Source organism: Callospermophilus lateralis, chromosome 2 (assembly GCF_048772815.1).
Source record: "Callospermophilus lateralis isolate mCalLat2 chromosome 2, mCalLat2.hap1, whole genome shotgun sequence".
NCBI classification, from domain to species: Eukaryota; Metazoa; Chordata; class Mammalia; order Rodentia; family Sciuridae; genus Callospermophilus; species Callospermophilus lateralis.
The window spans coordinates 209,251,038-209,265,125 of record NC_135306.1 but is presented as its reverse complement, the minus strand read 5'-3'; the positions used below and the strand labels follow the sequence as shown (position 1 = coordinate 209,265,125).

General features: G+C 59.9%; 1 protein-coding gene and 1 long non-coding RNA gene across 5 annotated transcripts; one reads left to right on the top strand and one right to left on the bottom strand.

The window, feature by feature from the left end:
* Positions 1-325: 325 nt before the first annotated feature.
* Cdkn1c (cyclin dependent kinase inhibitor 1C) lies at positions 326-2,214 on the bottom strand. Of its 3 annotated transcripts, none has more exons than XM_076847771.2 (4): positions 2,044-2,214; positions 1,164-1,867; positions 501-636; positions 326-411 (listed from the first exon to the last, which is right to left on the bottom strand). In XM_076847771.2, exons 2-3 carry the CDS (start codon positions 1,855-1,857, stop codon positions 506-508), a joined length of 825 nt encoding a protein of 274 aa, XP_076703886.1. In that variant the 5' UTR covers positions 1,858-1,867; positions 2,044-2,214; the 3' UTR covers positions 326-411; positions 501-505. The 3 variants fall into 3 exon arrangements, with proteins under 3 accessions (XP_076703886.1, XP_076703885.1, XP_076703888.1); XM_076847770.2 differs by having other exon boundaries at positions 328-416; positions 2,044-2,213; XM_076847773.2 differs by lacking the exon at positions 501-636 and having other exon boundaries at positions 330-416; positions 2,044-2,213.
* Positions 1,138-4,391, top strand: LOC143393104 (uncharacterized). 2 transcript variants are annotated; one of them, XR_013090455.2, is made up of 3 exons: positions 1,138-1,875; positions 3,636-3,732; positions 3,834-4,391. It is a non-coding gene; the product is annotated as an uncharacterized LOC143393104 (long non-coding RNA). The 2 variants fall into 2 exon arrangements; XR_013090456.2 differs by lacking the exon at positions 1,138-1,875 and adding an exon at positions 2,530-2,934.
* The last annotated feature ends 9,697 nt before the right edge of the window (positions 4,392-14,088 follow it).

Here is a 14,088-nt window from a genome sequence, read left to right as displayed (position 1 = left end):
CAGGGCATGGTGGAGATACCCAGGCCCGGACATAAATAGAACATATAAGTTAGTATAACTTTTAAAAACTTTTTGTACAAATATACATGGGTTTTTTTCTTTTTATCCTTTTTTTTTCTTTTTTCTCTTTTGTACTTTTTTTATACTTTTCTCTTTTTTTTGCAGAGTTTCAGCAGAGATTAAACATTTTATATAAATGACTCTTAAAGCTTTACACCTTGGGACCAGTGTACTCCTGTGCAGAATACATCTTGATATAGAGACGTCATTACACATTGCACACGTTTCAGATTTTTAAACACGAAGCCAATCGCTGCTCTGCGGCAGCCGCCGCCGGTTGCTGCTACATGTACGGTCCCAGCCGAGGCCCAGCTGTCTTCCAACATCCGCCGCCCAGGAATTCTCAGGGCTCTAAACTGGAAAGGAGAGGGAATTGTGAGCAAAGACTGCGGGGACCCCGCGGAGTGGCCCTCCGCGGCCCCCGGTGGCGCCGGACTCACCTAACTCATCGCAGACGCTTGCGCGGGGTCTGCTCCACGGCGCCCACCCCAGGAGCCGCGCTAGCAGAGGGACACCCCGCAGGGACATCGCCCGACGACTTCTCAGGCGCAGATCTCTTGCGCTTGGCGAAGAAATCTGCTGGCGACATCGCGCGGCGGATCAGGGCGGGGTCGGCGGGAACCCAGAGAGGGGGCCGGGAAAAGACTCGGGGCGCTCGGGCTGGGGTGGGGGCGCAGTCCCCGCCCGCGCCGAGGTCCGCGGCGGGTCAGCTTTGTTTACGTCGCCGCGCAATGTGCTGTGTAAGCATTTCCCCTTGTCCCGCGGCCAAGCCCCCCGGGGCTGCCGCCGCACTTAACCCCCTCGGCGCCGCGTTTTTTGCGCCCGACGCGCCCGGGACGGACTCCTGCGGCCGGGGCCGAAACCCTCGCTCTGACAGGGTCGGGACCGGGCTCAGCCCCCCGTCGCGCGCTCTGGATCCGCTAAAGACTACCACCGACAGGCGAGGAGGGGCTGCGGACTCAGCCGCGCCCTTCGCGCTGCGGGCCCTTTAATGCCACGGGAGGAGGCGGGGACCAAGAGAGGCCCCCGAGGGCTGGGGAGAGACCGGCCGGCCGGACAAAGCGGGGCCGGGCTGGACCGGGGCGGGGCCGCCAGATACTTACCAGAGATGAGAGGCCCCGACAGCTTCTTGATCGCCGCGCTGCTGTTAGCTCCCGCGGCCGCGGTGCCGGCCGCGGGACGTCCCGGAATCCCCGCGTGCATCTGGTCAGCGAGCGGCTCCTGGCTGCGCTGGTTCTCATCTGGCTCGGCGCCGTCCTGGGGCGCCGCGTCCGGGTCCGGGTCGGCGTCAGAGGCCAGGTCTGAGGCCGAGACCGTGGCCTGAGCTGGTGCCGGGTCCGGGTCCGGGACTGGGGCCGGGGCCGGGTCCAGGACCTGGACCGGGGCTGGGGGCGGGGTGGGCGCCGCCGCCGGGGCGCTAGGTGACTCAGGCGCCTCCTCGAGGCCGTCGACGGACTCAGTGGCCGGCGGCTCAGGGGACGGGATGACAGCCACGGCCACCGGGGGGGGCCGGGGCGCCAGCAGCAGGCGACAGCGCCCCACCTGCACCGTCTCGCGGTAGAAGGCAGGCACGGACTCGCTGTCCACCTCGGTCCACTGCAGGCGCCCAGGGCCCCGCAGCGGCACGTCCTGCTGGAAGTTGAAGTCCCAGCGGTTCTGGTCCTCCGCGTTCAGCTCCGCCAGGCGCATCTGCAGCTCGCGGCCCAGCTCCTCATGGTCCACCGGCCCGAAGAGGCTACGGCAGGCGCTAGTGCGCACCAGTACAGGATAGGTCTCACCGCTGACGAGGCGCTCCATCTCTGCTGTGCTGTGGAGGTACACGTCGGACTTGGCCAGGGGCTCTGGACCCCAGGCCACGAGAGAGGAGAGGGGAGCGAGAGGAGGGGGAAGAGAAGCAAGGAGGAGGGCGGAGGCTGGGCAAAAGTGAGACCCCGCGAAGTAGGGGTCTAAGGGACGCGGCGGGAGTGCGGGCGCGGGGACTACCTGGCTGTCTGGTGGTGGACGGCTTCCACGTCTGGTTCGCTGGTCCTGTCCGGCTGCGGCCGCGCCCCCTCAGAGCTGCCTGACTGCTCGCTTGCTCACTCGGGCCTATTCGGCACCCCTCGAGCACAGAGCACTTGGCCTGTGGAACGCCCAGCCGCCTGCGCCCCCTTTATACGCGCGGGCCCCACCCCCGCGCGCGCGGGCCCCGCCACGATTAGCATAATGTAGTATTTTCAGTTTCAACAACACCGCGGCGATTGGCCGGCGCCGCGCCGCCCCGCCCCCCGCAGCCCGGCCCCCGCGCACCGCCCCATTGGCCGCGCGCACACACCCGGGGACGGGCGGGGCGCGCGGCCTGGCGTGGCTGATTGGCGGCCCCGCGAGCGCGCTGCAGCGGGCGGGGGCGGGGCGCGAGTTAAAGGGCGCTGCGGGCGGTAACGTGACACCGCGGCGCCCCGCCCCCTCGCCCCATCCCCCCCGCCCCCTCTCCCGCCGGCTCCTTTGTCTGCAGGCGGGGGCTGTGGGGCGGGGGCTGTGGGGCGGCGGCGCGGGCGCCCCCTCGGCGAAGCGGTGGGCACCGTCCCCCGCGGGCCCGGCGTCCGGCCAGGTCCCTCGGGCCCCTGCTGCCCGCGATCGCCACTGAGCCTCCTGTGCCAGCTGATGGGCTTCAACCCGCCGCTGCCAGTGCGTCCCTGGCGGGAGCCGGACGGGGTCTTGGGCAGCCTTTGGCGCTCGAATTTGTGCTGGGGAGGGGTCTGCGCACCTGGATCCTAGCACACCTGCTGGCCCCAAGGCCCTCGAGCGGAAGGCGGCGACAGGAATCAGTTCCCCTCCTGAAGGGCCAAGTGGGGACACCTTGAGAGCCTGCCGTCGTTCTCCGGCTCTCCCCAGGTGGGGTCTGGAGCCCGGTATGTGGGCCCAAACTTGCCCAGTAGATGGACCAGGTGTGCCCATCATATCACTGACCACTGACCCGTTCCTCAGCCTCCTTGGGGTTGGGTCAGGCCAGGATCTGCCTGTCCTGACTGGCTGGAGGCTTTTGGACAGGAGAAAAGGAAGGACCTCCAGAGGTCACCTGGAAGAGCCTATGAAGGCCGTGCCCCTCCCCCACACAGCTCCTTTGGGGGCACGCACACACACTCCCATCAGAAAAGACACCCAGGAAGACCATTATTTTCTGCCACCTTCCTTTGTCCAGCTGGCTGTGGGGCATGGACCAGGAAATGCCTGGACTCCCTCACTCCACAAGCCAGGAGCAACCCAGGTGGGCAGCCAGAACTTTCAGGTCCCAAGAGAGCCCTGAGCTCCCAGCCCTTTCAGGCTGAGAGGTCTCTGGGAGGGAGGGAAAGTGAGGCTCACCCACCCGAACCAGACTCCCTCCCAGAGTCAGATGGGTTGCAGGGAAGGGGGTGCTGCGTCAACATGCTGATGTGGCCATAAGTGGTCTTCTGAGTTTTGAAGCCAGGAGCAAACTGAACAGGACAAGGATGTGTGCCCAGAGGGACACCATGCTGGGATGGCAGTACCAAAGGCAGGGATTTGTGTGGACTGCTTTATTTTTCTCTGTATGTTATAGTTCTTATTCCCTACAGGCACCGATGTCCAAAGTGTTCATCTTTAAGGAAATAAAGAGAAGCTAACCAAGGGACCCCAGAACCCCTGGAGCAGGGCTGCATCAAGTGGCCTGAGGTCAGTAGAAGGCAGGGTCTTATTCAGTCCCTTGCAGAGACTGACTTTCCTGTAGACCCTGGGCACAAGGCCACACTGGTTAGTGACCATCTTGTCCCCAGGGTCTCCTAAAAGGTCTGAATGCCTGGGCGTCAGTGGTCAAGGAGGGCTGGTTGGAGAACCCCATCCAGCCTGCAGCCTGTGCCAGGAGCTCCTCAGGGTCATCTTGTGCGTCCCTCTTGCTCGGACCTTGTGGTGCTTTGTTCAATGTAGCCCCCATCACCCCACCTCCACCACCGTTTTGGGGGAGGTACCCCAGGAGAAGGAGCAGGCTGGGACCCCTGGGCTGCCTGGCTTTCTGGTTTGGTTTCCATTCAGTTCCCACTTTTATTTTTCTACTTTACCCGTTTAATTATGGATTAAACCAGGTGCTGCGGGACTCCCCCTCTGTCAGCCACATTACAGCACGGGAGGTGACTGTCTCTAGAGTCTGTGACTCTGAATTCCATCAAGGATGGTAACAACAGGCTTGTTAAAGCTGTTCCTTCTTCCACCCGAGGAAGGGGTTCACCTGGACAAAGACATCCAAGAGCTGGGGAGCAGGGGCTGGGCATCAAGAAGAGGCCCAACCTTCCACCCCAAGGGGCCTGGAAGCAAGCGAACATCTGTCTGTGTACAACAATCAAGTTCTATTTTTGTAATTAAAAATACATTCAAAGGAAAAAGGAAACAAAAAGAACAATCTTTGTACTCCAGTTGCTGCAGAAAGCTGAAGTTGGGGGTGGGGGTGCTGGAACCAGAAGGTGGGCTGTGCTCATCTTGGACAGGTTTCCTGGGCTGCTCTAGTACCCCAAATCCTGCTTACATAGGAGTGGGACTCCACTTATAGAAAGTGATAAGCTCTAGGGTCCCCTGCCTGGCCCCTGCCAAGCAGTATGCCCGTTTATCCCTTGTGACTCTCCGGATCCCACGCAGTGAGCGTATGACCCCACCTGTTTGCTCTCCTCTGAGCCCCCAGAAAGACCACAGTCCCCAGTCCTCTGTGTCCATTTTGGCCAGGAATCGGTTCGCTTCCAGGTGTGGCTGTCCAGAATATCAGAGCAGTCCTTCTGCCCCCTCTGCTGGCCAGAAGGGGACCTGGGAACAGCTGCAAGGCTCCGGAGCAGCCCCTAGAGCGAGGGCCATCGATGCCACCGCAGGCACACCCACGTTACCTGGGTCGTGGGGATGGGGTGGAGTGAGGAGTAGACTTCAAGTGCATCTCCTGCTGCTGAGGGTCAGGCCTTTTGGTCTCTGGGCTGGCATCACAGGGCAGGCATACATTCCAGTGGCATGGTCAGTTGGGGAGACAAGCTGGGGAGAAGTAAAACCTTGCTCCAGAGCCAGGCAGTCAAGGCACGGCACCCCCATGCAGCCCAGTTCTCTCTCCCGGCTCTTGGACCTGATCCCTGGGCTGTAGTGCAGGCAAGTTCCAGATGCAGTCCCAGATCCAGCCCCACCCCACCCTCCTGGAGTGTGGTTCTTAGGGGAGACTGGGGCAGTGAAACCTGCTCAGTTCCCCCAGGCGCCACCCACGTGCCAGTCCTTACAACACCTCCATGGTCTGTCAGTCCCTGTTGTGGGCCCATCTTTCAGCTTCAGGAAGCTCTCAGCATACTCTTCTGCCATTGAGCAGCTGAGCTGCAGACCCAGAAGATGCGTACTGTGGCCTCCTGCTGCCCCCTGGTGTCTGGCCTCGGCACCAGCACCTCACCTGGCCCCTGGGTCCCCCTTCTCTGTGGGCTATGTCCTGGCATGATCAAACACCCTACCAAGAATGTGTGCTGCAACTGGCTTCCCAGGGGCGGGATGGCTGTCCTAAGTCAGGCCCACCCTGACCCAGAGCCTCAGGGAATCCAAAGTCTGGAAACATGGGGCCATTGGCCTGGGGACCCTTCCAGGGGGTGACCAAGGATGGGGCTGGGACTTCACCCTCCTCTCTGACCCTTGGTCAAACCTGCCTCAGGCTGGTTCCCTGGATCCCGAGACCCTGAGCTGTCTTTTCAAATAAATTAAGGCCTTGAAGAATTTTCCATCAAACCACTGGCCACATGTCAGCCATCCATCACAGAAGGCTGAAGAACGCAGGCGCCAGGTCAAGGCAAAAGAGAGAAGGCCAGGGGACGGGGGTCTCACACCACTGCTTCTGCAAGCCCACTGGGGGGCCAAGCACCTGCCCAACGGCTGACATCCTGGGGTTCCCCAGGGTCCTGCACAGTGTGCCCTGGGGCTGCCCAGACTTCCCAGGAGGCTGGAGGCACGTTATAAATGAGGCAATCGCTAGCTGGCCCAATCCAGTGCCCGCTCAGGACCCTGCCTCGGCCCTTTAATCCTTCCACTACTGGACAGGAGGAAGGCCTTTTCATACCTGTTTTGCAAAGGAGGAGACAGAGGCTCAGAGAAGTTAAGCTAACTGCCTGAGATCTCGAGGCTGCGCTGCGACTGGAGGTGGGACCTGCCTTCCCTGTGCTGCGACCCTCTCCTGGGCTTCTGTGAGCAAGGGTCCTGGTAGACCTCGGCTGACAGGCCCCCACCCAAGCCCTGGAGCCAGGGGTGGACAACAGTACAGTGTAGCCTCTGTCCAGGGCCGGCTGGCCCGGGAAGGACCACGTCTTTGGCCTCAAGCTGCATCACTCGGCAGCCCGTGCCTGGATCAGGCCCGGCTCCTCTCTGCACCCCCCCCCTCCCCCCGAGCCGGCACCTTCTGCTTCCTAACCCGGGTGGGAGTCGGCGGCGCGGAGGCCCAGGGGTGTGGGGAGTTACCGATTAACCCGCCGGCCCCCAGCCGCAGGCAGCGCCGGGCGCGCACTTGGCGGGGGCCCAGGCCAGGCGCCGCGCAAACGTCCCTGCTGCACCAGTTCCCGCGCTCGGCTCGCCCCGCCCCCAGCACGGGCTGTTCTCGGGGCGGCTGCCAGGCACGTCCGCCGCAGGTGCCGGCCTCCCTCCGGTGACGCGGCCGCAGGCGGCCCGAGCTCCGATTACAGGGGCTGCCTTGTGCTTGGGGTCCCGGGCCAGGGGTCCTCGCTTCCCAGCAATCGGGGGAGGGGCTGGGCTGGCCCCGCGGGGAGGACCGGCGGCCACCGGGAACAGCCGCGGACCGGAGCCGCTCCCAAACACGTGCAGGCGGCCGCCCTGGGGGTGGAGGAGGGGCTCCTGGCCGCGGCGTGCAGGGGCTTCCTGGTTCCAGCACCGAGTGTCCCTGAGCCCCAGGACTTCAGGTCATCCTCGGCCCCTGAAGACCCCTCTCAGGGCAGCGGAAGGTCTTCAGGGCACCCCTACCCCCAGGCGCTCCCTCCACCCCATGGGCAGGACGCAGACCGCAGGGGTCCCCTCCACTTTGCCAGAGAAAACAAAGTGGGGTGCGAGCAGATCCCTTGTCCCTGTGCCCCCGTGTCCTTGTCAGAGCTAGTGGGGACCCTGGAGAATCAGCATCTCCTGCCCACACGGTGCAGGACCCCAGGCCCTTCCCGGCTACCCACCTCCCCCTCTACTTCCAATACCCACACCACAGTGTCCAGAGGAGGCCAGGACCTGGCAGGGCTGAGGGGAGGACACCCGAGGGGCCCCATCTCCACCCCAACCTGCCCATGCAGGGAGGGTCGGCCCAGGCCCAGGCCGTAGTTACAGAGGATCATGGGGCAGAAGACCCCACCACCAGTCCCTGTTAGGACCTCAGAAGTGAAGGGGGCTTCCTAGGCCTGGGGGGGGCTTTATTCTAGACTAGCGTTGAGCCCCTATTCTAGTGTAACCTCGCTTAGTCCTGTCACATCCCTGTGCAGGAAACAGGCCAGAGAGGTGGGTGACCTGTCCGAGGCCCCACAGGAGGGTGAGAATGAGGAAGGCCGTCCTTGGCGGCTGCCTGTGGGCTGGGAGAGGCCCATCACCATCATTCCTGCCTGCCTTCCACTGCTCCCACCTCCTACAGTCCAGTTTTGAAGGTGAAGAGCAGATTGCCAGCCCAGGAGGCGACCGCAGCAGTGTCCTGGCCAGTCCTTCTGGACATGCAGCAGGCCAAGGACTGCTCACTCAAGTGCTCAGCAGACGGGGCACCCATCCCTTCTGTCCCCCAGCTAGCAGGGGAGCCCACCTTAAGACCTCCTGCTGCAGAGCCTGAAGCCCTAAAGGCCAAAACTGGACACCTGCTGCCACCTGGTGTTCTGAAATGGAATGGCAGTAGGCACACAGCTGCTGGCCCCACTGGGGACACTGGAGCTCCCTGCCCACGCTGCCACCCTGCCCAGCTCCCTTGTGCCTCACACCTGTGGGTAACTTGACAGGGTCCTTGCTCCCTGTGACCTTGAATCCCCTTGAGTCTAGGATGGGATTCTGCCCAGCGTGTCCAGTCGGGGCTGCAGAGGACTAGAGCCTCATTTTTAAAAAGCCACAGCACATTAGGTGCTGGGGGACTGTCACTCACACCTCCTGTCCCAGAGGGCAGGCAGGAACTAGGGAGCATGGAGGGGGAGGGAGGAGACAGAGAGCGGCACTAAACACCCCAGAGGGACCCACACCCAAACAGGAGGAAGACGAAAAGCAGCCCCACCGTGCCCTCCCCTGCTTTCCCTCGGAGCCCTGGGCTCTCCCCTCCTTCCTTCCCTCCTCCCAGGCCCTCCTCTTCCTCTTCCCGCCCTGTCCCCACAGTCGTCCTGCCTCCTGTGCCCTCGTCACAGCTGCTTTCCAAGGCCACCACCAGGCGCTCGGAGGAGACCTGGGCCTCTGCTCACCTTCACCCACCTGGCCCTGGCTGTCACTGTCCCAGAGCCTGGGTGACCATGTGGGGACACACACTCGCACACCTTCAGGTACAGAGCCCAACAGTAAGGTTCCAGTGACCTTCGGGACAGACGTAGGCCCTGCCAGGCAGCACCCCCTGCTGAGGAGGTGGCCATGACGGGCTCCCAGGGGCAATGAGGGCCCCAGGCTTGCCAACACAGGTGCCCAGAGAGTGGGCAGGGCAGGATGGTGCTGGAGAGGGTGCAGGGGCCAGGGAGGGACAGGGCTCCAGCCCAGGGAGGGACCCCTCCAGAAAGCTGTCGGAAACACTTTAGGGCACCTGCCCGGGAGGGGAGCAGGACTCACTGCCTGACAAGGGCACACCTGGGCGCTGGGGGCTGGACAGAGCTGCTGCCTCTTGCTGGCTGCTGCTTAACCTCTCTGTGCCTCTGCTTCCCCCTGAGGCTTGGGGACTGAGTAGCTGCTTTGTTTCGGGTGCCGCAGTCCTCCCCAAGGGTGTCCAGTGACTTTCCTCCTCATCCATCTCCCCTCCAGCCTAGAGGTGGGCAGGACACTGACCAGGGGCCACCACCACCCACTGTGTCAGCACAAACTGGACATTGGCCTAGTCCAAGGGGTGGGCTGGGGGATGACTCAGACACCAACAGACACTTACGGGGTCACACATTTTCCTGCACTCAACGCTCCGTCAAACCCAGAGGCCCAGAACCCAGGGGTCCCCGGGAGACTGCCTGGGTGTCTCTGGTGGGTGGTCTGCATTCAGGCCCTCTCTGAGTGCACGCAGGCCTCTTCCTCCTGATGCTGCCCTGGGCAGGCCACCTGTGGTGTCCCGGTCCCTGGATGCTGGTCACATCCAGCTGCTGCTGGTGCCACACCCTCTGTGCTGGGCAGCAGCCTCCTGAGCTCTTCAGGTGCAAAGTATCTGATTTAGGCCTCACCAGCACCCGAGGACACAGGGAGCAGTGCTGTCCCATGTCACAGAGGGGAAGACCAGGCTGGACAGGACCAGAGCCTTGCCCAGGCCTGGCAGTCAGTGGGATGCCAGCCCAGAGGGGCCAACTGCAGGGCCCTGCACCTACACCTGGCTCTGTGGCAAGTACAAACCTGACACAGAATGTCCTCTCTGACACGCGGGTGCTAACTCACAGGGGCCGGGGGAGACTCGAGGGTCTTCCCATGCGGGGGAGGGGGAGGGGCAGGGCAGGCAGAAGGGCAGAAGGAAGCGGACACTGTCGCCCTCTTGCGTGTGTAACTGCACAACCCTGGGATCCTACTCCATGTACAACCAGAAGAATGGGAAATAATACTCCATTATATATGATGTATCAAAGTGCATTCTACTGTCATGTATAACAATTAAAACGAATTTTAAAAATTGTTTTTAAAAAAAAACCCTGCATAAAGCTGGCTCCTGGGGTAATTTTGTGTTTGTTTGTTCTGTGCTGCTGGGGATGGAACCAGGGCCTTGTGCCTGTGAGGCAAGCACTCTACCAACTGAGCTGTGTCCCCAGCCCCCTCCTAGGGTTTTAAAGAGTGGGACCCCCTGCGGTGTGTTGCGGGGAGGTGACTTGAGGCTGCGGCCCAATGATGGAGCTGCGCCAGCGGTGGGACTGTGGACCGATTGTGAGCCATGCCTTTAGTGAAGAGGAACATTGAACCCCGGCACTTGTGCCGGGGAGCTCTGTCAGAAAAAATTACCAGTGAACTTCAATGTCTAACCAACAGTACTCTTGCTGCAATCATATGCCAGCTAAGCAGTCTGAGACTCTTGCAATCAGTTGAAGACCTTAAGATAGAAGAATGAAGTCCCCCAGGTAGATGGTATTCTGTCTGCACCTCTAGACTTGAGACATCAACTCTTCCTTGGATCTGCTGCCTGCCATCCTGCAGTGCACATTTCAAAAGTGCCAGCCCCTCTATATTGTGTGAGCCAATTACTTAAAATACCCTCCTCTCTCTCTCTTTCTCACATCCCCCACTACATATTATTAGTTTTGTTTTTCAGGAGAATCTTGTTGAAGATGCCATTATTACACATTGTTTGAATGTATATAAGGTGATATTCCATATGTTTAAAGTTGCATACATACACATAACAGGAGTTTTTCCACATGCATACACACACAACATAATGATATATTTTGGCCAATGTCATGCCCAAGTATTTACTCTCCATGTTTGTCACAAAATATTTGTGCTTGTTTCTAGCTTATAATTCACCTTTTAGTGGAAAGTCTCTTGCCTCTTTCTTCCATAGTTATGCTCCATAATTTCTAAAGGAGTTTTGTAAACTTTGAAAATGAGAATCTAATTAATTAACTTATAAATATGCATGCTAACGAATAATTATTTTTCCAAACTCCAAATGTTTTTTTATTTGCAATTATATTTCAAAAAATTATGGTTCTTGGTATGAAACAATGACATGTCATAATAAAAAAGTTGAATGAGATGTGATCTGTATTTTTTTCTTTTTTTTGCAATAAAAAGACTGAATTCAATAGCATTAGCTTGGGATAATTAGGTTCTTTCCACAATAAATATAATAAAATTTTAAAAAAGAGTGGGACCCCCTGCTGCACCCCTTCCACTACCTGTCTTGGTAACATCAGGTTGTGATCTGCAGCACCTGTGATCCAAGCCAGTGCTGGGTCTCACCTCTATGTGGACACAAGCCGTGGCATCCTGGGCTGTCCCAGGCCTGGCCCTGGGTGGCTACAGCAGCCCCTTGTCTGCGCATGTCCAATGGGCCTGGTCTTAGGCACCTCTGACTTGGCTCCAGGCCTGGCCCTGGGTGGCTACGGCAGCCCCTTGTCTGCGCATGTCCAATGGGCCTGGTCTTAGGCACCTCTGACTTGGCTCCTGTCTCTATCCATCCACTCAGCAACCAACTCTCAGGGGCCTCAGGGGCAACTGTGCCCTCCAGGGCTTCTGGGAAGGCCAGAGGGAGCAGAGGGAGCCAGCTGCCTAATATGACAAGGGACCAGGAGGATGTTCAGGGACCACTTGGGCTGACCTCGGCAGGTAGAAGGGATCAGCAGGCAAGAGGAAAGTTCTAGGCAAGGGCACAAGGGCACAGACGCCTTCAGAGGTGCAGCGCTGTTGCACCTTGGGCAGGGCTAGAGGCCAGGGTCATGTCTCAGGCTGTCTTGGAGTGTTCAAAGGCCAGTGGGGGCTGAGGCTGGGGCTCAGCGGCAGAGCACTTGCCTAGCACCTGGGAAGCACTGGGTTCAATCCTTAGCACCACATATAAATGGACAAGTAAAGGCATTCTGTCTATCTACAACTACCAAAAAAATTAAAAAAAAAGCCAGTGGGGGTCTGTCCACGACTGTCCCCACGTTAGCATGGGAAGTCCCACATTCCAGAAACTCCTCTGTCTGGGGGAAGAGAGCAGAACAGAGCTGCCCCAGGGCTGGGTCCAGATCCAGCTCTGGTCTCTGGTCACTCAGCCTGTGGTGGAAGACAGGGGACAGCGGCTCCTCCAGCCTGCACTCAGCCATCACTTGAAACCCCTGAGGTCCGCCGTCTTCGGGCCCTCACCGTGGACATGGCTGCATGGCCTTCAGCATACGCTCCCCATCGAGGCCTCAGCACTCTTCAGGGTGGCCATGCTGAGCCATGTCCCCCTGGGGGCCCGGGTCCTGGTCTACGGAGGAGTTCAGCGGATGAGGTCAGGATGTCTGCCCGCCCCCGTGCCCAGGCCTCTGCCCCCTGAGCCCATGGCAGGCCGCTGTCCTCCCTGTATCTGAAGGCATTCAGGTCTGGCCCAGGGCCACTGGACACAGACCAGCCCTGGTGGAGAAGCCCATTTGGGGAGCAGAACCTCCCCCAGGGACATGGCCAGGCTGTGGCTCAAAGTCCTCAGGTCGACATGCCCATCCTCAGGGTGAGCAGGAACCCAACCCTTGGCTCAAGGATTCAGCCCTGCCCCTTCCTTCTCAAAGTCTTCAGTCTCTATCCCCAAGGCAGCCTCTCCACCAGCACCTCCAGTGACCAAAGGGCAGGTAGGGGTGAGGGACCTTTGAACCCAACCCCCAGACTCAGCTTACAGCCTCTAAGATGTAGCAAGGAACCAGGGCCAAGCCCCCAATGCCCACGGCAGGCTTCCATGCCCCTTACTAGACTGGGGTGGCTCCAAGGACAGCCACTAAATTCCACCCTGACCAGGAGGCTAGTGACAGGGCCTTGCTGGGGCTCCCCTGCTGGCCAAGGCCTGAAAATGCACCTCACTGGGACGGGAAGTGCATGATGGGCTGGTGGCCAGGTGTAGAGTCGTGAATTCTGCAGGGCTGGTACCACCTGGACCCATATTAGACATTTCCCAGGTTCTGGTCCCACCCCAGCCAGAACTCTATTAGATTCCCTAAAGAAGGGACACTGAGGTGAGTCCTCTGGGATAACAGGAGGCATAACTGGAAGCCCAGCACCTTCCATGGGGCTCATCCCAACACCCGGGGGTGCTCCAGGGAACTTCACTCATCTGGGGTGGGTGAGGAGAAGGCCTGGCGGGGGGCGGGGGGGGGGTGCATGTCCATCTCCAGGACTCCATTGTCGGCTGCCCCTTAGGCCAGACAGTTCCCTCAGGTTGTCTTCCGTCCTCCTCCCAGTGTGTATCACATTTCTTAAATATCTTAAAATGTTTAACAAGAGTTTTCTCTATCTCATTTCCCCACCCCGCCACCGTCCCATTTCTTGGATATTCTGGGAAAAAACTTCAGATCAGGTTTGCAGCCCTGACTCAGTCCGTCCCCGTGGCTCCAGCCCCTGCCAACAATGTTCCTTCCAGAGACCTCCACGGCCAGACTGGATGGCCAGCCCTCAGCCTCCCACTCCCATTTTCTCTCCTCGTTAGTACCAGGGGTCACCATTCTAGTGAGGGGCCCAGCCTTGGCCCTGATGCCCTCCCAATCCCTGCTTCCTGGGATCACCCTATCCAGGGTCAGGGCTCTAAATACCTTTTCCATGCAGAAGACTCTCCAGATCATATGCCGGCTCAGCCCACGGTCCCAAACAGCCCCCCCCCCCCTCTGTGGCCCACAGGCCCCTGCCTGATGCAGGGCACTGAACCCTGGTTCTCCTTGGGAGGCCAGCTCCCCCCAGTGCCCCGTTTCGCTGACGCCAGCAATTCCAACAGGGCACAGGCCTAGGTCAGTTCTCTGAGCCCAACCTACCCACCTGGCTCTTCCCTCCAGAGGGGCATAGAAACCCACTTCTATGCAGACCCCCCCATGCGGGCCACTCTGCCCCAGTCCCTCATCAGCATGCCAGCCAGAGATCTTTCTGGAACACTTTTAGGGTTAGGGTTAGGGTTAGGGTTAGGGTTAGGGTCAGAACCACTGCCTACAGAGCAGAAGCCAAAGCGCTCCACGCCAGTGAGTCGGGCCCACAGCCCTCTCAGGTGTGCTACCTGCTCCCTACACATACCACAGTAGCGCATGCTACAAAGAGTAGCCATGCCTGGGACACAGCCTGCACATAGCAGTGCTCAGGTCCCTGTACCACAACTCATGGCCACTCATGGTCCAGGCAGCAGCACAGGCTGGGGCTCCCCTCGCCTGGAGGTTCTCAGGGATCCAGCCCCCAGCACACAGCAGTTCTTCT